The following is a 23,630-nucleotide window of genomic DNA, read 5'->3' as shown; positions in this document are numbered from 1 at the left end:
TATAAACCAGGACGACTTGATGTCGTCGCTGATGCTGTTCGTCTTCGGGAAATCCGAAAACGAAGTCCATAGATACGGACTGCCAACATTCTGCCGAAGTGGGAGAGGTTAAAGAGGTACACGGCGGGGCTTCACCCGTTGACATACCTCGCAAGCACGAATGTACTTGCGCAAGAATTGATACTGGCATGGCCAGTAAATGTCGTGACTTGCTGTAAGATAAGTTGTCTCACGTCCACGATGTCCACTTGTTGGTCTTTGGGCACTCATACATGATGCGCAAGCGCGAATCATTGTACAACTTTGAGCTTAGGGGTAGCTTCAGAGTCCGCATCATTAGGGCATTTCGACCCTACTGCACTTCTGCATTTCCCGACCCCTCAGTCGTTGATGCAGAACTCAGGCATCTCGCACGCAAGTTCTTGCCGTCGCCCTTTGGGTAGGGAGTCCTCTTGCTGGGCGTCTTCGCCCCAACAGGGACCCTGGCATAGCAAAGAGCCATCATATGGCCGCGCTTGCCCGCATTTTAAACAGACCACGTCTGCATTGCCCAACTTCAAGGGAGTGGCATCTGACCTCTCGGCCGACGGCTTATACCAAGCTATCGCCGAGACACAGCTGTAGGATTGCTCCTCAACTAAGGCAATTTGGATTGCCTTTTCCATCGTCGATGGCACCTTTCTGAAAAGGACCTGTTGCGATGGGCCATGCCGTAGTTCGTTCAAAAACATGGGCACCTTAATGTGCTCCGGGATCTGACCTACAGTAATGGACGCCGACAGCGAGCGCATCTCTTGCACATACTCTTGCAGAGATCGCTTCGCCTGTCGCGGTCCAAAGAGGCGCGCCTGAAGCAACACTTCGTTGTTCGGCGGCTGGTACATGGCGCGAATGTTTTTTTCCTTGAAGATCGCTTATGTAGGGAACGCCATTCTGTCCGCCATAAGCGCCGAGTAAGCCCACTCTGAGGCCTTACCGTGCAGATGCGACATGGCGTACGACACCATCCGGCTGTTGTCCTCGATGAGTTGCGCGACACCGCATTGCTCCACGGCTAAAATCCAGTGGACAATCGTGTGCGCTGCAGTTCCATCGAACTTGAGCGGGTCCATCCGAATGAGCCTCGGCTGATGCGGCCGGGCAGAGGGCGTCTCAACAGTCCTGTGGAGAGCCTCGTTCCGAGCCTGCTACCTCACTGCACATAAGAGAAGACGGTGAAAACGCTTCTTCGCTGTGCTTAAAAGTGTGTGGGCTGTAGTGCGAGGTCGCATACACTTCGTAGCACTAGTAGTACCCTTTTAATGAGTGTGTCAGTGGGGATGATCCTTAACGTTGATTGGTCTAATTCCCCCTACCTCTTCAAATGGTGGCTGAGCACTTGCGGCAGAGACTTGGTGAGCAAGCCCTGGCCAGGCATTTGGACATTCCTCCTGAGAAACATGTTGCTCAGTTGGAGCAGTTTGAGGCGGTTGTGCTCGGACAGCGAATGCCCGCTTCCGAGGCTCGTAGCCATGCTGCGGCGGAGTCCGTCATTAAGACTCCGGATGAGCTCAGGCGTGAGTTAGTGGGCGCCAAAGGCGACAAAACCCAACGAACTTGTACCTACAAACAAGTGACGGAAGCGGTTTTCCATCTTCTTGAGCGCAATGTGTACTATACAGTAAGTTTAAGACTGATTTATATACTTAGTAGAATTCATCTCTGTAAATGTGCATCTCTGCATGGCGAACGTATTGTTCTAAATGCCTCAGCTCGCAGATGACGCTAGACGTCATCCCCTTTAATGTGAATACATCTGTGTGCATCAAATGCACAACGGTGGGTCACTACGTGAATCTCACCAGAGTGACAGGTGAGCTAACTCCACACGAATTAACAATACATAATTTCATTTATGATATATTTAAGTCAGTAGATAAGAGCATCGTTACGCGAGAGCTAAAATAATTAATTTTGCTTTACTTTTTCTCCATGCCTTAAGTATTGGCCTTTAGTAGCTAAGACTCATTGGCTACTTTATACCTTCCTCTCCACATCGTGTACGTGAAGTATTCGGAGGCACCTCACCTTCACTTAATTGGCTAGTACTGAAGCTGTAACGGGGCACCTTTCGATAGTACTGACAACAATTCTAGTCAACCCACACTAATAACAGTAAAGGTGAGGTGCCTCGATTAACTTCACGTACACTGACGAGCAGATGAGATTTACAAGTAGCTAAGAAGTCTTAGCTACCAGAGCTCCATAATAAGGCTTTAGTAGAAAGAAAAAGTAAAACTGTGTACAAAATATCAGCCCCTACGTAACGATATCCTATCTAGTGACTTTAATATAGGGAAATGATATTGCTACCCGACTTTTTTTTATTGCTACCCGACTTTTTTATTGCTACCCGACTTTTAATTGCTACTCGACCGTTAATACGTCCACCCCATTGGCTCCTGTCTGGCATGCCCATTGGTACTGTCTCGCGTCACGTCTACAACATGTACCCGTGGGGGATCCATAGGCACATAATATACCTACGGTTAATTCAATTGGCTAGAGCAATATAACCCCCCCCCCTACCACGCGAGGAATTTGAAGCAGAATACAAAGCTTTGTTTAATTTCTCGTAGATTCTCCCTACTTAAAACCTGCTTCACAATTTCGCTACTACCCTTTGTCAACATCATGTCTCTCGCACATCCTCAGGAGCTCACGTACCCGTCAGTCGAGGCGGTATAACAGGCCATGTTTGAGCACGCAGAGATGGAACAATTTGACTTGATGAAACTTCGTTCTCACCGCTTTGGTAAAGGGTCTGACAAGCCGTTGAAGGACGTGATCTATGCCTGCAAACACCACGGAGAATACATCAGCAAAGCCCACGAAAACGGCAGGCCAGTGCAAAAATCCAGGAATTATGAGTGCCCGTTCTAGGTCAAGCTCAAGCGCGATTGCTCGGGAATAAGAGACGCAGTTGTTGACAACATGTGGTCGCTCAAGATTTGAGATTTAAATGCAGATGGAATCAGTTTTATTACTTTTTACTATTCGATTGGGTGAAAATTCACTTCCTTTGCCTTTCAACCTCCACACATCCTTCCATAGGCCTATTAGCAGTTAACTGAATTATCAAAGTAATTTCTGCCGCCAATTTCGAACTTAACTCTGAACAGAATTAACGAGTGGTTCCAAAAAGGCGGTTCTGTATGTGACTACAAATTAAAACTGGCATCGTTCCATTATGTCTGGTAGGGCACTGTACATACATGTGTAGACGGGACACGAAACAGTAGCCAATAGGCATGCCAGACAGTAGCCAATGGGGTGAACGTACTAACGGTTATAGCAATAAAAAGTCGGGTAGCCATAAGAAAAAGTCGGGTGGCAATATCATTTCCCTTAATATATTAATAGCTAATTATGAAGAGCGCCTCGTTGCGCGCCGCATTATCGTGTCTTGTAACGATTTGTGGGATTGATAAATTTAAATCAACCAATCAACAGAACTAATGTCTTGTTGCCTCAATATTAACAAATTTGGTAATATTGGAACTTATTAAGTCAAAATTAATAAAATATAATAATTTGTACTTCTTTCTTTATTTTCTCTCACAGGAAATAATTTTTATTATTACTCTCATAGAAATAATAAAATTATCGACCTAGGATCATCGTGTTCTCCCTTTGGGACAACACGATGATCCTAGGTCGAGAAGTGCCGAGCCGCCTACCAGCAGATAGGGGTCTCTCAAGACGATTTCAAAGGAGCGACTGTTGATTTTGCGATCAGTGGAATGACTCTGCTATAAATAAGTATATGTTGTCATTATTCTGTAATTTGTATTCAATGAAAACAAAACGTGGGGAGTGGCTATACCGAAAGGGGTGTGGCTATGCCAGCTCCCTTCATTTTAGCAAAAACCGATAAGAAATTATCAAATTCAATGAAAGCTCATGTTGTGTGAGACACACCATTTCTTAACAATTTACACATTGCGTTGATCATTCGCTAGAAAGCGTTAAAAGATGCAACTGCGGATGGCCATTGCGCTGCTCTGCTGCGTGCCCGCACTCACGCAGTCCACCGCAAAGCCTTCTAGTATGACCTTAGTTTGATAATATCGATTTATCAATGTTAATGAAGTCACTACCTATGATCCAGTGGCGACCGAAGCCGACCGCATACATTTCCGATGGTTGGACGAAGGCGTCACGGATACGCGCGAAGTGATTGAGTGGGGTCACCAGAACACCTTTTGCTTTTACAAGAATGCGTCCCTACGCATGCGCATGGATCCTTTGAACAGGTAAAGGAATCATATGCTGTCGCAATTACTGCAGAAGATGAAGAGGTTTTGAATATTCGACTATTCTATAAACAGCGCTCTACAACCTGCTCTGATTCAGACGCTAGGCCAGTCGCACGAGGCGAAGGCGCTTTTTCAGATGATTAATGCCACGCTGTGGTACTTGCAGAGTGCTGTGTGGCCGCTACGGCCTGTCTTTTGGGCCTGGAGCGAATTACGTGTCGTGGTGGAAAGTCCGAAAGTGGACAAGTTGAGCTTTACATTTGCACGGTGAGTATTTGCTACAAGACGTCAGCAATACATAACTTGTAAGTATGCTATTATAAAGGGCCCCAGGATTGCTTTGTCGTAGTGTCTTTAAGGCTGCGGACTCGACTCCGACGCTTGAAAAATATCTGCCTGCTTTTGTCGTCAACTTGATTGAAAGTCTTCTTAATTTGGCGTGTACGTTGCATAATTGTCGATCCTGACTTTTTTTAACACTCACAAGACTTCATTTTCTTGTTGATAGCTAAAATGGCGTGTGAAGATTGTGTCGGTGGCTGTCCGATCAAGTGCAGCGAAGTGGAAGCTAAAAATTCGTGCATGCTAAAGCTCAGTCCGTATCATGCTCCATGTATCACTGTGGCAGGCCCCCTTCAGCCTTTTCTAATGACTCCAACGCCACAGTTTGACTTTCAATTTACTTTTTATACATGTGCGTATTCTTGCCTGCGTGTCCCATTTCTTGTGCACACTTTTAACAATTCTTTCGATTGTATCGCAGATCTATCTTGGGTATACACACAAAACTTTATTCTCGGCCTACTGTTGTTTTATTTATCGGAATGGCTCTCGCGCTCGCGCTCTTTTCACTACTTTCTCGGTGCGACTGGAGGAATCTTTTGTTCAGCGCTTCTCGCTCTTTATCTCTTTCAGCGCCAAGCTCGAAATACTACCAAGATGATACCAGGCGCTCAGCTAGTATCGACTTTATTATCTATGGCAACAGTGGCGCTTCCAGTTACCGGCTTCGTGATCATGCCCAGTCTATATCGACTCGGATCTTGGGCGATCTCGTACCTCGTCTTTTTATGGAATCGCGAGGTTCTTTTCGGCGTGCCGCACTTGGGAAAATTTTACTTTGTTTTTTTCGCCATTTTTGGTTGTGGGCTTGTGTGGTGGTATCAATGGGGGGCGTCAGCACAGACGGGGATACAAGCTCAAGATGAAGACGAAATCGAAGAAATTGGCCATTTGAACGATGAGCTGCCTCCACTCACAAATTTGCAGCTCATTGTTTCGCGTTCCTTAAAGCTGGCGGGTTTGACGTTGTTGCTTTACAGCACTTCATCTACCGAAACGTCGATGCTGTTGATACTGCTCGTATCACTTACGCGCATGTTTGAAATTATTGCCACGATTGCGTATTTTTGGTATCACTTTGAAAAACCTGGCCGTCACAGCAATTTAATATCGAAGTCGGAGTATAAGAAGCAAGGACAAACCGAAACCGAGAAAGCTTTGGCCCAATTGCAAAACTATCTGAAGAAAAACCCTGACAAGCTCGACTTAGTCCGAGAAGACAATGAGATTCGTCTCCGACGGTTTGCTAGAGGTCGCGGGCACTTAGATGTAGCTACGCAGGAGTCAATTTTGTCTCGCCAGCGCAACCAAAATAGGTCATTTTGGTCGTACTGCTCGATTCAGTAGGTCACGAAGCAACAGCACAAGAGCGAAATGGCAGAAAATCATGATAAATTTAATGCATGAACAAATATTGATTTGCAAAAATTACACTGCTTCCTAAATTTCTTTTAAATAGCGTGTGCTTCACAAGAGAACTGGATCACAGTTTCGTGTCTGTCTTTTTCCATGCGTAGATCTGTATATCGTCTTGCTGCTAAATTTTTCGTCAGTTACTATTTCATCATCATCGTTCGTGATACCGTGGACGCGAGACTCGCGACGAATCGTTTCTTGGAGCCGCTGCCACGAATACCCTGTACGAGTAGAAGATGGCGAAGGGGTCTGAAGTCGGTCTTGAAAATTTAAATACGCCGGCTTACTGCAGTGCCACGCCTGGCTCGGACTGCGCCGACTTTCATCAAAACTACGGCGACTCAACTGATCTTTTCGCTCGAACGAGAGAACAGGTTTCCGAATGGGAGGGACTGGGCTACTGCGGCGACGAATTCCGGGTCGGTTGGCCGTCAGCATCACATTGATTGGAGGAAGCAGTCTTCGTGGAGGCAATGTAAGTGCAGGAATCGAGCGTTCTTTGGTAAGAGACCACGGAAGGGACCTTGGTGACACTGACGCTGGCGTTGTTTGAAATGTCGAAGATGGAGACGGTAGTTTGGTTCGAGTGCAAGCTATCGACGGCGTAGATCGTCCACCGTGCGCAAAGCAAAAGCCTCCCCTCCGAGCTGTAGTGGAACAGCCTTCAAAGACGCACCGCTTTCCTCCGCCATGTGCGATGCAGCGACTACGACTTACAGCACTGTTTGCGCAATTATCCACGATACATCGTCGTCCACCACCATGAGCCTTACAGAGTCCCAGGCGTTGAGCGCTACTAGTGCATCCATTAACAGTACAGCGCTTGCCACCCCCATGTGCAATGCAGCGACCACCCGTCTTGGCGCTGCTTGTACAGTTTTCGACAGCACACCGACGTCCACCTCCGTGAGCTCGACAGCGAGACCCACTAACCGCACTACTGGTACAGCCCGTCACCTCACATCGATGGCCTCCACCGTGTGCAATGCAGAATCCCCCCTTCTTGGCGCTGGATCCACACCCTTCTCGTTGACAGCGTCCTCCTCCGCCGTGAACGTAGCAAAGACCTCGACTTTGAGCGTTACTCATACAATCCGGCACTTGGCAACGTCGCCCGCCACCGTGGGTACGACATAACCCACTAGAAGCAACGTGCCTTTTGCACCCGTGGTAGGTGCACTTCCGTTCGCTGCCATGTTGCAGGCATGGTCCACGACTTGCATCACTGCATGTGCAACTGCGACATTCGGTTAACTGCCTTTGAGGGACGACTTGCTCAAGGCTATCTCGACTGCTGCATTCTGTATCAAATATCGAATGCAGACCCCGTCTCTGCTTTGCGGTCAGATGTTCCAATGACGGGTGCATGTTGGCGCTCACAAGTTGCTCCCTCACTGCGTCTTCGCTTTCATGCTCAACGTCTGAGCCGCTTGAGTCTCCTGAAACCCAAGAATTATTGTTGTATGTATCATCTGGAGAGTGTGACGCGGCGGTAATAAGCTTATGCAACTTGTGCTTGAATTCGTCGTTGCACCTCGATCGAAACTTGGTTTGTGCCTTTGAAATGTTAGTCTTCATGCCTTCCGGCAACGTTGCGCACTTCAAAGCTTTTAAACTTGTGAAAACTTGCTTAGATAGCTATGACTCACGTCCGTCGTCTTGCTTCAAAGACAAAAAGAGACTTGCAAGAAAGCCGCTATATTAAGGCGTTGGGAAGCGACGTGGCAGCCGTCAAGCCAATGTGACACCGATAGAATCGATAGAATTCGCCCATGGGAGCCGCCGTTCGGGACAAGGCTTTCAGATGGTTCGAGACCATGATGACGCGGCTTCTAGCAGTGCTATCATGTCTATAAACAGAAGCACTGCCTATTCTCGGATGCTTCAGCAGTCATGACAACTACCGACTAGCTTAAAGCACTTTCCGTGCAAGTCGCACGTGCAAGAAAAGCTGCAACATAAAGCACCATTATTTTATTACTAACGGCCGAGTTTTGAGGTTTACACAATAGACAACATGCATTGGCCTAGTCTTCCTTTTCGAGCTTAATCTCGAGCATAATGGCGCTTTTGCGCTTCTGTTTCGCGAGGGCTGCTGGCACTTCGAGTTCGTACATGAGCACCTCCGACTCGGCTTTGTCCATTAAGGGAGCGAGTGGCAAATTACAGAAGCCAATCATATCGTCTTTAGAGATGCGGTCGTGATCGAACACACTGACATCAAGCACGGCCGTTTGGGGATCGTCGGCGATGAAGGCGAACGTTTCTTCAGGATCCCACTCTGGGTTTAGATTCGCTGGGATGGTTGAGCTCTTGCGCGTTGTGTTGGCCAGTTGGAAGACCACGTACGGGTCGCTCTTACCGTTGAAGTCGGCAGACGGTAGGTCTACAGCCTTAATGAGTGTCACGTGGACGGCGTACATTTGGGTAACAATGATTAAGGAGAAATGATATTCTTCAGCTGCAATAATTGTCTATTTCACGTGTAGAAGTGCACAGTACAGTATAATATTACGATTCATTCCAAAAAAATGAAAGTTGTATACAGCACTTAAAAAAGTTGTATACTGAAAAAACTTCCGATGACAGCTATGGTATGATTGTTCGATTAACGCGCTACAGTTTAAGGAATAGAAAATAAGTTGGTGTAGTAGAACAACGTGGATCTATTGATTTAATGAATCCGGATAATAAGATTCCTCCTGAACCGGCTTCCGTCGCAGTATACCGCTCTTTATTTACGAGAAGGCAATAATTACATGACATCACATCGTAGTGTGGGTCGCACTCCGAATCTGGAAAACGTCGAAGAGACAGAAAGTGATTATGAGCGGCATGCACACGCTGCAGGTGACGCTTATTTGTGCAGGTGACTTGGCGGCAAGTGACTTTGGTTTTATGGGTATGGGTGGCAAAAGCGACCCGTACGTGGTGTTTAAATTGGGGCGCGTAAGCCAAAAGAGTTCTGTGGTACCAAATAGCCTCCATCCACGTTGGGAGCCGCCCGAGACGTTTCAGTTCCAAGTAGACCGCCCAAAAGAGAAGTGTCTTGAGGTGCACGTGATGGATTACGATCGCTTTCTGAAGGATGACTGTATTGGCAACGCTAACCTCGCATTAGCTCCGTTCCTCGAGAAGAAGCAATCTGAAGTCGTATCATACGAGATTGAGGTGCCACCAGATTTCGACAGACAAAAACGCAAGTCCATTCTTTTTCTCGAGATCAAACTTACCCCCAATGAACAAGTGGACCAAATGCTGGAGCTCTGGGAGAACCAACGCTATCACATTGTAAAAAAGTGGACCACGGACACGTTAATCTCTGGCTCGAATGAGCGTAAGCGCTGGAGCTCCGTCACAGACGCCAATGTATCATCTGATGCTTTTGAAAAGGTTGCGCCAAAGGTGCCGAGTCATCTCAGAGCGGAAGGGTGGACATTAGACGTGTCGCAGGGAGACGACAATGGCTGGATTTACGCGCCATCGTTTTCAGGGCCTTGGCAAAAGGATCCTTTTACATTAGCCATGGTGCGGCGACGCAAGTGGATTAATAGATGCACAGTAGTAGACAAGCAGTAAACAAAAATGGCAATTGAGTTACAGGAATGAATGGGTGCTGAATGAATTTTACATGGATAGTCGAAGCACATTATTTGAAAATCATCTAGTGCACATGTATCGACTTATAATAGAAAAGCAAACTAAATCACACGAAGATAAGGGGACGTAGCTGTATCTACTTTAAAAGTCGGTCGTAGGATCTCTAAAATACTTTCAAGCATGCCGTCAAATGACTAAAAAAAACTTACGCAAATGCCTTGCTCCACATTTTCTTCTCTTTTTCGAGCTGGCGGCGTAGACAAAGCTTGAGACGCTCATCGAGCTTGATGACGGTACGGTCTTGTGGTGCGATTCTTAGAGCAGCCTTGACGTCGTCAGCAGCCTGCTCAACCTTATTCTCCTTCTCGTACGCTACAGCGCGACGATATAGAGCCTTTACATTCTTGGGATCCAGAATCAATGCTTCATTGCAATTTGCCACCACTTTAGAATTGATTTCCATTTTAAGGTAGCACTGGGCCAGGTTCAAATACAGACTGAGCTTTATAGAATTCACTTCTTCTTTATCAGCTTCCGACAAATCGAAGAACTTAGAAGCATGCGTCAGAGCCTTTACATAGCGAGCAGCAGCATGCTTGTAGTTACCGTCACGAAACAGCTCATTGCCTTCTTCTTTGTTTTTCACTACCATGCGCATACGCTCGGGCTTCTTTAGCTTGCGAATGTCATGATCTTCATCGCCTCCATCCGCTTGACGTTCAGCTTCAGCCTTTTGAGATTCCTGTTCGAGCTGCTTTTCTAACGCACGTTCATCCGCCTCCATAGCAGAAAAGTAATCTTCACACACGGCGCGAATTTCCGTTTCAATCGCTTTACGCTTAGCGCTAATAGCATCCAGCGTCGCAAATTCAGCCTCCTCAGAATAAATCCAGTCCTCAGCGGCTTCCAAGAGAGGATTTAATTTAGATGCGTCGAGCATATTTCCAAACTTTCCGCTGCTCTTTGAACGTATTTCATACACAAATGCCTCAATGGCATTACGCTCGTCGGCAATGGCCATCAGCTGAGCATCACGAGCTTGAAACTCCTGCTCCAGCGCAACACACCGAGCCAGCTCTGCCGTATTCTCGACGGATTCGACCGCGTTAGTCACAGCAGTGGTAGCTGCCTCTGAAAAATACGCGGCACCAAGAGCAATGGAAGTAGTAGAATCAAGCATCCGGCCAATAAGAGTAGAGCTTCGATGCTGCTGTGCAGGAAAAGCAGCAATGATGGCCTCTTGTACAAACGGAATACGAGTACCACCACCGACAATTTCAACCGCCGCAATATCGGCACTGGCAACTATATCCTGGGCCGTCTCTAGTGCTTTTTGTACCATCTCAGTCACATTTTTACGTTCAGCGGTACAAAGCGCTTGAAATTTATCGCGAGAAATCGATATATTGATGTCTTTTTCAGGAGCAAGATTTTCCACTGTCACACTTGCCTCACCAATGGTAGACAGCAGCCTCTTAAGCTTCTCACACGCATGGTATAGGCGCTTTCCCTCTTTTGAGTGAAGCACTACGCTTAGCTGGTGTTTTTCTTGCACCTCATTCTGGAAATGCTCAAATAGTCGACGATCGAATGTCTCGGCTCCAAGCTCAACATCCGCCTCGGTCGCAACCAGTGTCTCACCCGCGGGCGTGAGTTTCACAATTGTGACACTAGTACTAGTGTGGCCCATGTCGACAATTGCAATGTGGCGAGCAGTCTCCATACAGACATCACCATCATCAGTAGGAGCAGAAGCCTTTAACGGGTGTTTGCAGTGGAAACAGCGAGCCAGCGCCGCATCGCGCGAAATGATCGCCAAGCTCGGAATTCCAGCAATTTTCGCAGCCATCCGCAGAGCCCGCTTCTCCTTATCTACCCACACTGATGGTACAGCCAATGTTACATGGAGCGCATGCAAAGGCTCGTCCACGAAACGTTTCTTCATCTGCGAGGCTAGATCGGCGAGTAGCATACCAGTAAGCTGCTCCACTGTAAGTTTCGTTATGGTTCCATTTTTACCATACGTGACTAGAGCTACCACGTGATCAGCCTCGTTGACCTCAAACGTGGGCTGACAACCCGGCAGCCGCTCAAGCTGGCGCTGTACGTCCGTAAGATTCTTACCAAGAAGTACTGAAAGAAATCCGATCGTGTTGCAAGGATTCGTGCTGGACGCAAGCACGGCCGACTCCCCGACAAGACGTTCCTCTCCCTTAAAAGAGATGATTGTGGCGGTTGTCATGGCACCAAGCTCGTTTGGCACCACGTCGCCATTGCTCTCAGCAACAACGCATCGTTGCGCACCCTGTCGGGGTCAGGAAGAGCCGATTAAACATATAGTTAGACAAGATTTCGACGTGAGTGATGGTAGCAGTCACGTACAAAGTCAACACCAAAGACGCGTTGGAACTGCGTTGTTGTCATCCTTTAATTTCGAATCTCAATGAATGTCTCGAATTGTGTGGTGCCCATGCAATTTAAGCGACCATCACTCTCATGATGGGTCGTTTCAGTATGCCACCTTTTAAATGCTCGATGACCACTGCCGCCATTCTAATGGAGGACACTGCCCAATAATTTGTGTCTCGGCTAGAGACTTTTACAAGAGGTGGAGCTACAGTGGAAGAGCTGGACTTCACTGCGGAGCTGATAATTGCCGCTGCTAAGGAGGCAATCACAATTCAAGACCGAGCCAAGCTTGTCAATAAGTTCATTCAAGTGCTGGCGGAGACGGAGCTATTGGACTCGACTGTATTATCAGAAGTTGCAAAGCAACTCGTTTATGTGTTCATTTGCACCGAAATAAATGATAGCGAAGCTACACAGCAGAGTCAAACTGATGATATGCGACGACTGCGTAGAGAACGCAAGAGCTGTCTTGTGGTGCTTGAAGAAGACGAAGATTGGCACCCGGCACGAATAATTAATCACATTAGTGAACCAGAAGTCAGTGACAAGAAGAGTGTACTCTTCTGGTTTAATACTTTTCATTATTATACATTAGCAATAAAAACATGATTGACCAATCCTTTGCGCATGTAAGTTTTTCAATGGTGAAATCACTGATCCGATTTATACCTTTATAAGTCAAAATTAATAAAAGAGATTATTTCCTTCAGGAAATTATATTTATTAATCCTCTTATAGGAAATAATACTAGTGTAACGGACACCCCCGTTCCTAAAACAACAGTCACTTTCGTGATTGATGTAAAGTGACAGAAAGTATTATTATGTCTCTCTCTGCAAATCAGTACTTTTCGTTTTATTTTAATTCCAACTTTAATTAATTGCGCATGGTATCATAAACCCGTGCGCGTCGCCTGTGAAGCTGTAGCGGAGCTGCCTCGCTCCTAAAGTCAGAGGAAGACTTTCAGACTGAGAGAGTCACTTAGTTCTATTGAACTAATGGGTTTGTCAACTCAGGGAGTTGTACCATCAAATAAAGCTTACGGAATCGTAGTTGAAGGGATTTACGGGTTCGTAGAACCAAGTGGCAACTAGTGCCCAGGAGGATATACCCTAGAAAGGCTTCTATCTCTTACAGATCAATGCGCAAGCCCTAGAAGGCACTTAACGCTTTAAGATCGAAAGGGGAACTGCACTTATTTTATTTTAATCTAAAAACCTTACCCCAGCTAATTTAAATAGATTTTGGCCGCCAGATTTATATCTGGCGGCGTCCACATTTGTTACCCATAATAAATAGGATTTAAGTATTTAATAGTTTTAAATTCGATAAAAGGGTATTTTACTCATAAAGTAAATGTACCACAATAAAGGTTCTCCAACCGATATGTGCCCCATTACACCCTCCACCATCAGACTGTTGACACCGAGTGACAACATTCGCTTCATTTCCTCTTTGAGGTTGGAACCTAAACAGCTGACCGTTCGCTTGTGTTTTTCATTCTTTTGTCTCATGACAATTAAGCGTGAGTCACAGACCCTTAGCACCTTCCTCGACGATGAAGGAATGGTGGACTTTAAAAAGTCACTCTCCATCAGAGGAGGAGGAGAAAGAGCGTTGCTCTCTCACGCCTTCTCCTCCGGATGAACGTCGGCGGACCCCGAAATCGTTTTTAGAACGTGGTGCCGGTAATGTCTTAACTGCTGAGCAAGACACGGGACCCTGAGTCCAATATCATTACGACTCCGCTCGATGAAGAGCAAGAGCGGATAATTCTCATAGAGAAAACAGCTCTCGTTGAGCTGCCGAGATAGCTAAAGCTAAAGCTCATAGTAAATATAGATTCACTCCGCTTAGTGCGGACGAGCGTCTCAATGAGGTAGCGGGTCACAGCTTGGGCACCTGGATCTACGATAACCCGGCGAGGACGCCGGAGGGGACCGCTGCACGCAACGCTCTTCATGAGCAATACCTTACGCCAAAGGTAATGACGCGAAGCCAGTATCTGACGCGTTTACGTGATCAAGCCCGTGGGGCTTCGGTGACCTCCATGAGGTAAATTCCGATCGTTTTGTTTCCAAACGAAACAAGCAGTGAAACGAAATCTTATTGAGAACTGTGTCCACCGGGCCCGCCGACTTCGTAAGAAGTCGGCGGGCCATCAGAGAGTCTGCGATAGAGGTGATGTTCGTTTAGAACGGAAGCTTCGCTTCGATTTCGCTAAGCTTGAGGCCAAAGGCCCGTTGCGTACCACAAAACGAAGAAAGGCCTAGCCGATATTTCAGTGCTTCTGTTGACCGTACAACAATGGATCGAAGCCGCAATGAGGCTATAGATCCACCTAATCCCACTTTTAGTGGTGGGAAGCGTCGTTTGACGCGAGTTGACCCTGAGCTTGGCGCTCAAAAACGTCAACGTTGTACGGGCAATCTTGCCGAAGAGGTACCTCGAACTCCCAAGAGTTTTCAGAAGAGGGGTACCCTAGCCACTTCACCTGATACTGGTATTGACCCTTACGACGACGTCGCTTTAAAAAAATTCCCCACATGAAACTGAAAGTTCCTCCGCGCATCAAGCAGCGCGGAAGGGGGGCGAATTTCGGTGGAAGCACTTGATGCTCTACGGCACGAGGTGCAAATTCTTCGTGATGTCCTTGCTCGGGTTGAGAGCTCTTTTGACGCGTTTTGGGATCGTCTTTCGACGCTGGAGCGTCAGCAGCCTCGTTTAGAGGGCCAGCTGGATATCCTGGTGAGGATGGAGCAATCTGCGGCACGACCGCCTGTCTCGGCGCAAGCGCCTTCAAGAAGGGTCCCGATATGGCTTGAGCAAGCCAACGTAGAACACTGGGTGTGTACGCAGCTTGCTAGGAAAGTTTAGCGTATAAGGTTGGCCTTTCTTGGCCACGACCGTAAATGGTCCAATAAAGCGCGGGCGCAATTTGGTCTTGAAGACCACGGAAACCAAGTTGGTAGGTAGATTTTTAGCGTTTAGTAAAACTCGGTCTCCGACCATTTAAGAATTTATAGAGGTGTCAGCTCGTCAGAAGATCTCTTTCTTGGAGGAAAGAGTGGATCGTCTGGTTCATGAGAATTAGACTCTGTCCAGAGACCATAAGGCTTTGACTCGGGGCCATCAGGCTTTGGCGGATGCCCTAGACCGTTCCGGTGAATCCAGAATCAGAAGAAGCCTCGTACTGATGGTACGGGTGGAGACGCTTAACATGAAGGTAGGATGCGTACGCAGCCTACGAGGGAGCTCGATCGTGTACGCATTGCCTTGGCGGTGCACGAAACGGGCCGATATACCTGGGCAGTAATAAATTACTGCCCACATTCGTCACTATGTTTCTTGGTTGATTTATTGTCGACAGTAGGATAAGGTCATTAATATTAAATAAAGAATGTTTGCTCTCCCATTTTTGTCAGAGCTCCTTTTCTGTCGTTACTTGTCGTAGGGAAATTCGAAAACGAAGTCCATAGATGCGGACTGCCTACGCTCTGCCGGAACAGGCAGAGATTGTAGCGGAGCACGAAATCAAGCACTTGACTTTACTCGTTGACAAGCTTCGCAAGTACGTGTGTACTTGCGGACGAATTCATTCCTCTTTCGCACCGAGCATAGTGAGGAGCCCTCCTTCAGTAAGACTCGGGCTTCGCATAAACAACACTGGCGTCTGACGATGCGCAGTCTGTTAATATAAAACGGTTTCTTACCCGTACTGGCGAGGACACTGTTTTTTTATATTAACGGACTGCACCATCCTCGGACACCAGTCTTGTTTATGTTCGAACGAGTTACCTCGTTCGAAAGTATCCACCCTCGCATGATAGCTGGCAACCTCGTTTCCAACTTAAGCCGGACGGCTTCGAAATCTTAAATACAACCAGCAAACAAGTCACTATCTTTTTTAACGCAAAATGATCCTAATCGGGTAAGTTGCTATTTAAGTTTAGATCAATCCCACCAGTCATTACAAGACACGATTAGGCGTTGCGCAAGGAGGCACATTGCATAGTTAATTCAGTAATAGGCAACACTATAGTCGTTAAATGAGAGAGCTCATAACCCGGGGCATACGCCATCCACGCATACCCACCCAATTGGAGAGATCCTCCTCTAGTTTAATGGGGGGGGGCCGCACGAGCAAAACCATATTCTGGCTCATGCTCATCACGAGTATCGATCGCTGTACTACTCGCACACTGATCGATTTTATAACTGTTGAGGTGTGCTTCGCACGCATATCAATACTTTTGATTTCCAATCAGATCACAAGAATTTTGTTCGCGTGACAATTTACATTGAGTTGTATCAAAGTTCAGGGAGCGTCTCGAGCAGCAACATTACCGGTAAGTACCAGATTCGCAACAGTATGCTAATCCTACGGAGGTTTTCCGAAGGTGGTTTTCCGACGGCGGTTGTACGACGACGGGAATGACGCTGCGCGGTACTATGTATCTACATCATCTTGCGTGTGTTGTCAAGATGACATCGATATAGTATGTATCCAGCCCCAACGAAAGAACAGCGTCGTATCCTCCGATGCAACAAGTGCATAGCGTACCTGTCTCGCAAAATAGCGTATAACCCGATGCTACATCATCTTATGTGTAGCAATAGTTCCAAAAAGTTATAGCATTTTGTTATTAGGTTGGATAGGTCAATGTCCCGTTGAATATCCATATTTTTTTACGCTTCAGCGGCGTCAATACGCACGATGTACTGCTTGCGGTGCATATCCATATGCTCATGCTGCGGCATTTTCACTCTACGTCGACGATCCTATTTTGGATAGTAGCACTAACAAGATGCTTGAAGAAACCAAGCATGCTCTCAGTCACCTATTTGAAATATATTGATCCAAATAAAACGGCTATTTGCCTTTTGAAGGTTTAGCTGCCTGATCTGGTACCGTAAGAAGCTGATCGTGGGTTGGTGCATTATAGGTGTTCATTTAAACAGGCAAGATTAGTCTGGAAATTTAAACAGGTAAAATTAGTATGGAGTTTTAAACAGGCAATCTCTTCGAGGACGCGATTGACGCGTTCCGTCTGACTATGCCAACTTCTGATCACGGTGGTTCAAAAAGCGTTAATCTAAAAAAAGTGCTTTTCACCACTCGAATCCGTCCATGAATATGGAGGCGGAGGAAAGTCGGGTTCGCCTCATTCGCCGAACCCGAGTCAACACCGTGACTTAGATCACGTCTTCCGTTATTTACGGGAGGACGCTGATCACGAACGATCCCGTCGTCGCGAGTTAGCGGTGACGGTCAACCGTATTTATCGTGACCAATTGTAAGATCATGCAACTTTTCACGCTTTTATAGTAGGGATCAATAAAATAATCGTTTAACATGTTCTGTATAGAGCTTTCTGTCCGAAAATTTATTATGTAAAATCTCGGAATGAGAGCTGTCTTCAGAATATGTCATCGATCGTGCGAGATCTGTGTATTCAAGTTGTCGACAAAAAGTACTTCGTCATGGAACGGGGCAACCTTTGCTAGTACTATTAACATTACTCGACAACCTACACTAACTCATGTCCCTGTTGATTTAAGGGTGCAGCTGATGCCCTGGTATGCCACCCGTCACATAGCCACGTTTAATACGACTGACTTGTGACACCGACTGAGAACACTCACATGTCGTCGGCAGAGCTTTAGGCTCAGGCTTTTCTGTGTCAGAACCAGCGCTCTCATTAATGGTCGCTGCGCAAGCCAGTGCAGACGACGAGACTGCATTGGAAAACGTTGTTATCTCCATCTTTGAAGCAATGAGAGAAGTTTGGATGACCAAAACATGTAGTGACCAATGCGGGCAGTCATAAATTACTTGCCAGGTATATCGGCCCGTTCCGTGTGCTGCACCGCCAAGGCAATGCGTACACGATCGAGCTGCCTCGTAGGATGCTTACGCATCCAACATTTTTTGTCGGGCGTCTCCGCCCATACCATCAGTACGAGGCTTCTTCCGGCTCCAAATTACAGCGGCATACTCTGAAGCATCCGCCAAATACTGATGGCTTCGAGCCTTAGTATGATATTCTCGGGACAGAGTTTGGTTCTCGTGAACGAGACGTTCAATTCTTTCCTTCAAGGATGAGAGCTGTTGGCGAGCTGTCACCAGATCGTTTTTGAAGGGATTGATGTGTCGATTTGTTCGCCAATCGATCAACCGCAACTTGCGCACAATTTTACAATTGGTCACGAGAAACACCGTTGACCGTCAACGCAAACTCGCGACGACGGGAACGTTTAAATTTATTGATATTTTATCAGGTTCATTTTGGTTTATTCTTAAAATTTGTTTCTTTATTATTTTATTTGTAGTTCAGCCTCAGCTTCCGGTAAATCAAAAGGGTGGTGATTGGGTGATCAGCGTCCTCCCATAAATAACGGAAGACGTGATCTAAGTCACGGAGTTGACTCGGATTCGGCGAATGAGGCGAACCCGACTTTCCTCCGCCTCCATATCCATGGACGGATTCGAGTGGTGAAATGCATTTACGAGTTGAACGCTTCTTGAATTACCGTGAGGTGAAGGGGGTTCGGGCGAGTACCTTGATCGATAGCAAGGTATTCACCCTCGCATGATAGCTTGCAACCTCATTCCCTACTAATGATGGACGTTTTGGGTCTCTTTTGTCAGTACGATGAGAACCATCCTCTCCCGTAGAAGGTCCTTAACAAAATCGAACGCTTCGTGCGCTGTTAAAAGGTATGAAACTTATCAAGCCCTTCGAGCATCTTAGAAGAGATGCACGTCTTCCAATAAATGTTTTTAGAAAGTACGCCTCCCTACTTATGCCCCCTATATCTCAACGGCCTCGAGCCAATGGGCCGAGAGCATCACTCCTAGAGCGTGCTATTGTAAACGCACATAATTATTATGGCGTTATGATACATGGAGGTTTCAGAAGAAATTGCTTCGACGTATTTACGTGATCCCGGTGTCTTGCGATCAAATGAAACGCCTGACCGCTACGAGCCGAAATTCACGCGCCGCGTTGATCCGCATTACGATGAGCTAGCGGCAGCAGCGAATTAATTTCGCCCGCTTGCGTTTGAAAGAAATCCTGGGCGGTTGTCCGCGCGAAAGATCGTCAGGGTTATGAACGCCTGAAACTTCGGCTTAACATCCAGGAGAAGCTTTTGCTGAGGGACCTGCATTACGCGCGTGGCATCCCTTGCTCTCCGAGTCCTTATCGTGGTGGGAAGGAGTCATTCGGTTGTAAGTTTCTTACCTTCATTGGCTCCTCAACCGATCAACGCTCGACTTGCAGTTGGCGTCACCATCGGTCTCCTTAGACAGGATGTGACCTCATTTAGGTCTACATACCGCTTCAGACGACCCACGTAAAATACGGGGTGCGCCTTTATATACGGGGGAAGGGTGGGCCTATAATTTAGGTCTCCAACCTCTTTTACCACCATAAAGGGCCCAATGAAACGCGGCAACAACTTCGTAGTACCTCCAGGTAGTACTAAAACTGCAGTTTTGGGCAGGGTAGCAGTACTTAATAGAATTTTTCTCTTATTCAAAAGCGCTCATTGTTTTTGCGACCATATTGGTCTGCATATTTTGTTTGTTTGTCCTGTGCGCTGCCATCGCATCAACGACTTTTCGTGTGATGGCTAGTCGCTTATCCACAAAGCGTTGAGCCTCGATCACGCTTTAAGCGTCAAGCTCGCCTATGACACTGCCGAGAGGTCGGTCATAGGACGTAGTTTTATTGACCACTGCTAAACTGGCAGGGCCAGATTTGCAAATTTCTGTCTTTGAGATGATACCCTCGCGGGTCATCGTCATATTAACAAAACTATGTTCCTTTTTCGCACCGAGCATAGTAAGGGGCACTCCCCCACTAAGACTCGGGCTGCGCACAAACGAGACTGGCGACCGAGGATGGCGCAGTCCGTTAATATAAAATGGTGTCTCACCCGTACTGGCAAGGACACTGTTATTTATCGCGAACTCCACACATGCCAATTGCTTGCTCCACTCTTTAGGAGTTGCTATAGTGCGTAAGACATCCGCCACGACCCAATTGCCACGTTCTGTTTAGCCATCGATCTGGGAATAATCTGTTGTCGACATATCGAGCTAGATCCTAACAGCTCAAACACATGTCGCCAAAAAACAGACGTGAAACGTGGATCCTGGTCCGATACTATGGACTCGGACATCCCGTGTAGTCGGTACACATCATCCAGGAACAAGAGAGCTGCCTCCTTGCCTGTGATTGATGTTTTACATGGTGCTAAATGCACCATTTTGCTTAGTCTGTGTACAAAGACGACAAGCCCCGTCCGACCCTTATGATCGGGTGGCATGCCAAATATGAAGTCCAGACTTACTGACTTCCAACAGTTGGTTGGAACCGGTAGCGGCTTCGGTGGCGCACTGCTGGACGGTGCAGGCTTAATGCGCTGACACTGTTCGCAAGAGCGAATATAGTTGGCCACCCATCTATATATGTGTGGCCACCAAAATTCCTCTGACACTCGGAAGAATGTCTTATACCGACCCAGATGCCCACTAGATGGCGCATCACGGAGCTCGTGAAGGATCATCAGCTTGAGATCTGTGGCATGAGGCACATAGATTCTCAAGGGATCACAAGGTGACAGCTGATTCCATAACAGGCCATCGCTGTAGTTAAAGCGATTAAGCTTAGCATTTAGGTGCGATGGAAGGGTAACCTTTCGCCCACCAAAGTAATCAAACAGCAGGCGACAATATTCGTCCTAACTGTAGCTCTCTTGTGTATCAGCGAGCTCGTCACGTGGTATGCCTTCATTGCCAACGTTGACGGCTGAAATTGTGATTTAGCACTAGGCACACTTTCTAGCGTGTATTACCTCAAAGTCTGGTCTCCGCGATAAAGCGTCAGCCAAGACATTCGACTTATTCGGCTTGTGTTCAACATTAAAATAGAATTCAGAGAAGAAAATGTAAGCCATCTTGCCATTCAATGTGAGAGGTGCGGTGAGTTTATAGCGGTCCGCGGTGATGCGAGATCCGTATAAATCACAAATAGTTCGGTGCCCAATAGGTGCACTCGAACTTGACAAGAGCATACTTGATTGAAAGCAGCTCTTTGTCATACACAGAGTAATTCAGGTTCGCGGCTAATAAAATCCGGGACTGATAAGAGATGACACGGTTAACGTCATCGTCATCCTTCTGCATGAGCGCGCTGCCGATAACGAATTACTTGCATCGCAAACGACGCTAAAGGGCTTATCCGCGCCTGGCAATGCAAAGACCAGTGCCTCTACAAGAGTTTGCTTCACTTATGCGAACCCATCATCTTGTTTTTCTGACCAAACCCATTCTGCGTCTTTTTAAGGAGGTCAGATAATTGTTTAGTTCGACTAGCATAATTATGCTATACTTATGCAAGTAATTAGCGGGCCCTAGGAATTGGCGCAAATCTTTCACATGCCGTGGGATTGGCCATACCATTACAGATTTAACCTTGTCTGGGTTCGCTCGAACAGCATGTGTACCTATGATGTAGACGATTCGCTGCTCAAGGCTGGACTGCATTAGAAAACAACCCGGTTTTTGAGTATCTGTAGAAACATCTCGATATGTATCCAGAAGAAGTCCCGAGACGTCTACCAGCAGATGGGTATCGGGCACAAAATTGACCTCGAACCTGGTACCAAGTATTGTGACCAGGCAATTTTTTTTGGCCCTTGCCGAAAGAACAAGTCGATTACATCGATGAGTTCTTCGACACGCGAGCCAAGCCAGGAAATGTACGTGAGAGCAAGTCGCCTCACTGCAGCACGACCTTTTGTTTGCGTAAACTGCAGGTGGGTGCGCGTGGTTCATGCTTAGAATAAGCTAAACACGGCGACCATACCGGCGCAAACGCCAATCCCGCAGAAAGATGTTTTGTTCAACTCCATAGGAAAGTCAACTATCTTTTCGCGTTGGATTTAAAGGATGGCTACTATCAGGTACTCATGAGAGAGTTCGATGTAGCCAAAACAGCTGCAAGCACCCCAATCGGTATGCTTCGGGAGTGGCTTGTGATGCCCAAAGGTTTTAAAAACGCATTAGCCACATTCAACCGAGTGGCGGCTCGCCTGATGCGTCAGCACCGCGCCTACGCGCCCCGTTACTTTAACGATGTATTCGTGCATAGTAGGTTTAAGGACGGGCTGAGCGAAATAGAGTCGTACATGCGTCATTTAGACGCTGTGTTGCAGACTGGAGGACGCCCAATTGTAAGCCAACTTGGAAAAGTGCGTCATAGGGGTCCTCGAGATACCTGTGCTGTGTTCTTCTTGTCCTTTTTTAGGACGCTCATGTCTATTGTGGACGACGAGCAACAGTCTACCAAGCTCACTTCTGAAACTGGTGTGACTATTTTATGGATCTACCCTTTCTTTAGTTCGGCAAGGAATAGATCCCACGACATCTCCGGGAGTTTTACTATCTCCTCGGCAGATTTAAAGACTTACCGGAGCACCTCGACTGAGGATTCCTCTGCAATTTCATCTTTGACGGCGTCGAACACCTCGTTCGAAGGCCCGTCCTCTTTATTAAAAACTGATCCAAAGGTCACTCGTTTAGACGTGCCTTTGATCGCCTTAATCTGTCTGGTACTCGTTCATCGAGTCACCACGACCTTTGACTGGGAAACAAGTGCCGTTGCTCTCTTGGCTAACGCACTTCTTCCAACCGCACCAGGCTCAAGACACTGTGCCGATCTATGCGACGCTTGGCTTCCTGTCAGCTCGCCGTCTACTGCGTCCAGCTCACGGCTCTGTGCAGGACTATAAGACACATGACTACTTTTCATTGCCCTTTTCACTACCCCAGTCCCGACGAGCTGGGAAGAAATTGGTGACGTTTGACATCCCGTCAACACACCCTCAACTGTGTTTGACACGACATCAGTTGCATTCGCATCTCGCAGGAGCACATCCTTTCCGGTGTCCTGCTTGGAGTTCGCAAATGTGCGTGCACGCCAGTCTATCCATGGTTGGTGTTTTGCCAACCATGGTAGCCTAGGATGGGTCACACGGACTCTCCATACCTATCACTGTGAACTTCTCTTTACAAGAGAAGTCATTCGAACTGAAGGCGAGTTCAACTTGAACTCCCTCAGACTTTACGAGCGCGCCGTTTTCTAAACTAACGGTCGCCTCTTCTGTGTGCCACCCTGGCAAAGCGACATAAACATCGCCGGACTCTTTCTTAGAGCCGCGAGTTTTACAAAATTCTGGGATGCACCCGAATCTACTAGGAGGGTCATCACCTGGTCATACAGTCGTACTTGAGCGCTGTAGACCAGCAGGGTTGAGGTCCGAAATTTCGGTACCTCATGGACAATGGTACATTTGTTCCACGACTCTGAACTAAGAGGTAGCTTCAAAGTCGGCGTCAGTAGAGCATTCCGCCCCTACTGCGCTCCTGCATTTCGCGACCCTCAGTGGTCGGTGCGGAACTCATGCGTCTCGCACACTGAGTCTTTTCATCGCCCATCGAGTAGGGAGTCCTCTTGCTGGGCGTCTTCACCCCAGCAGGGACCCTGACATAGC

General features: G+C 47.2%; 6 protein-coding genes across 6 annotated transcripts; 3 read left to right on the top strand and 3 right to left on the bottom strand.

Moving 5' to 3' along the window:
• Nucleotides 1-4,014: 4,014 nt before the first annotated feature.
• Nucleotides 4,015-7,335, top strand: CCR75_000483 (uncharacterized protein; the record flags this gene model as incomplete). The annotated part of the gene is made up of 6 exons (XM_067958590.1): nucleotides 4,015-4,087; nucleotides 4,133-4,295; nucleotides 4,371-4,565; nucleotides 4,624-4,739; nucleotides 4,807-4,992; nucleotides 5,062-7,335. The coding sequence occupies 6 exons, from the start codon at nucleotides 4,015-4,017 to the stop codon at nucleotides 5,985-5,987; spliced, it is 1,659 nt and encodes a 552-aa protein (XP_067818269.1). The 3' UTR covers nucleotides 5,988-7,335.
• CCR75_000482 (uncharacterized protein) lies at nucleotides 6,108-7,634 on the bottom strand (the record flags this gene model as incomplete). The annotated part of the gene is made up of 1 exon (XM_067958589.1): nucleotides 6,108-7,634. One exon carries the CDS (start codon nucleotides 7,632-7,634, stop codon nucleotides 6,108-6,110), a length of 1,527 nt encoding a protein of 508 aa, XP_067818270.1.
• Nucleotides 7,635-8,083: 449 nt separating this feature from the next.
• CCR75_000481 (uncharacterized protein) lies at nucleotides 8,084-8,479 on the bottom strand (the record flags this gene model as incomplete). Its single annotated transcript, XM_067958588.1, has 1 exon — nucleotides 8,084-8,479. One exon carries the CDS (start codon nucleotides 8,477-8,479, stop codon nucleotides 8,084-8,086), a length of 396 nt encoding a protein of 131 aa, XP_067818271.1.
• A 357-nt stretch (nucleotides 8,480-8,836) lies between these two features.
• Nucleotides 8,837-12,087, bottom strand: CCR75_000479 (uncharacterized protein). The gene is made up of 2 exons (XM_067958586.1): nucleotides 12,039-12,087; nucleotides 8,837-11,961 (listed from the first exon to the last, which is right to left on the bottom strand). Exons 1-2 carry the CDS (start codon nucleotides 12,078-12,080, stop codon nucleotides 9,862-9,864), a joined length of 2,142 nt encoding a protein of 713 aa, XP_067818018.1. The 5' UTR covers nucleotides 12,081-12,087; the 3' UTR covers nucleotides 8,837-9,861.
• CCR75_000480 (uncharacterized protein) lies at nucleotides 8,883-9,635 on the top strand (the record flags this gene model as incomplete). Its single annotated transcript, XM_067958587.1, has 1 exon — nucleotides 8,883-9,635. One exon carries the CDS (start codon nucleotides 8,883-8,885, stop codon nucleotides 9,633-9,635), a length of 753 nt encoding a protein of 250 aa, XP_067818272.1.
• A 65-nt stretch (nucleotides 12,088-12,152) lies between the features above and the next one.
• CCR75_000478 (uncharacterized protein) lies at nucleotides 12,153-12,674 on the top strand (the record flags this gene model as incomplete). Its single annotated transcript, XM_067958585.1, has 2 exons — nucleotides 12,153-12,168; nucleotides 12,250-12,674. The coding sequence occupies 2 exons, from the start codon at nucleotides 12,153-12,155 to the stop codon at nucleotides 12,672-12,674; spliced, it is 441 nt and encodes a 146-aa protein (XP_067818017.1).
• Nucleotides 12,675-23,630: the final 10,956 nt, after the last annotated feature.

The sequence above is a fragment of the Bremia lactucae genome, linkage group LG6 (genome assembly GCF_004359215.1).
Source record: "Bremia lactucae strain SF5 linkage group LG6, whole genome shotgun sequence".
Classification (NCBI taxonomy): Eukaryota; Oomycota; class Peronosporomycetes; order Peronosporales; family Peronosporaceae; genus Bremia; species Bremia lactucae.
The sequence above is the reverse complement of the archived record's forward strand: the minus strand, read 5'-3'. Positions and strand labels throughout refer to the sequence as shown.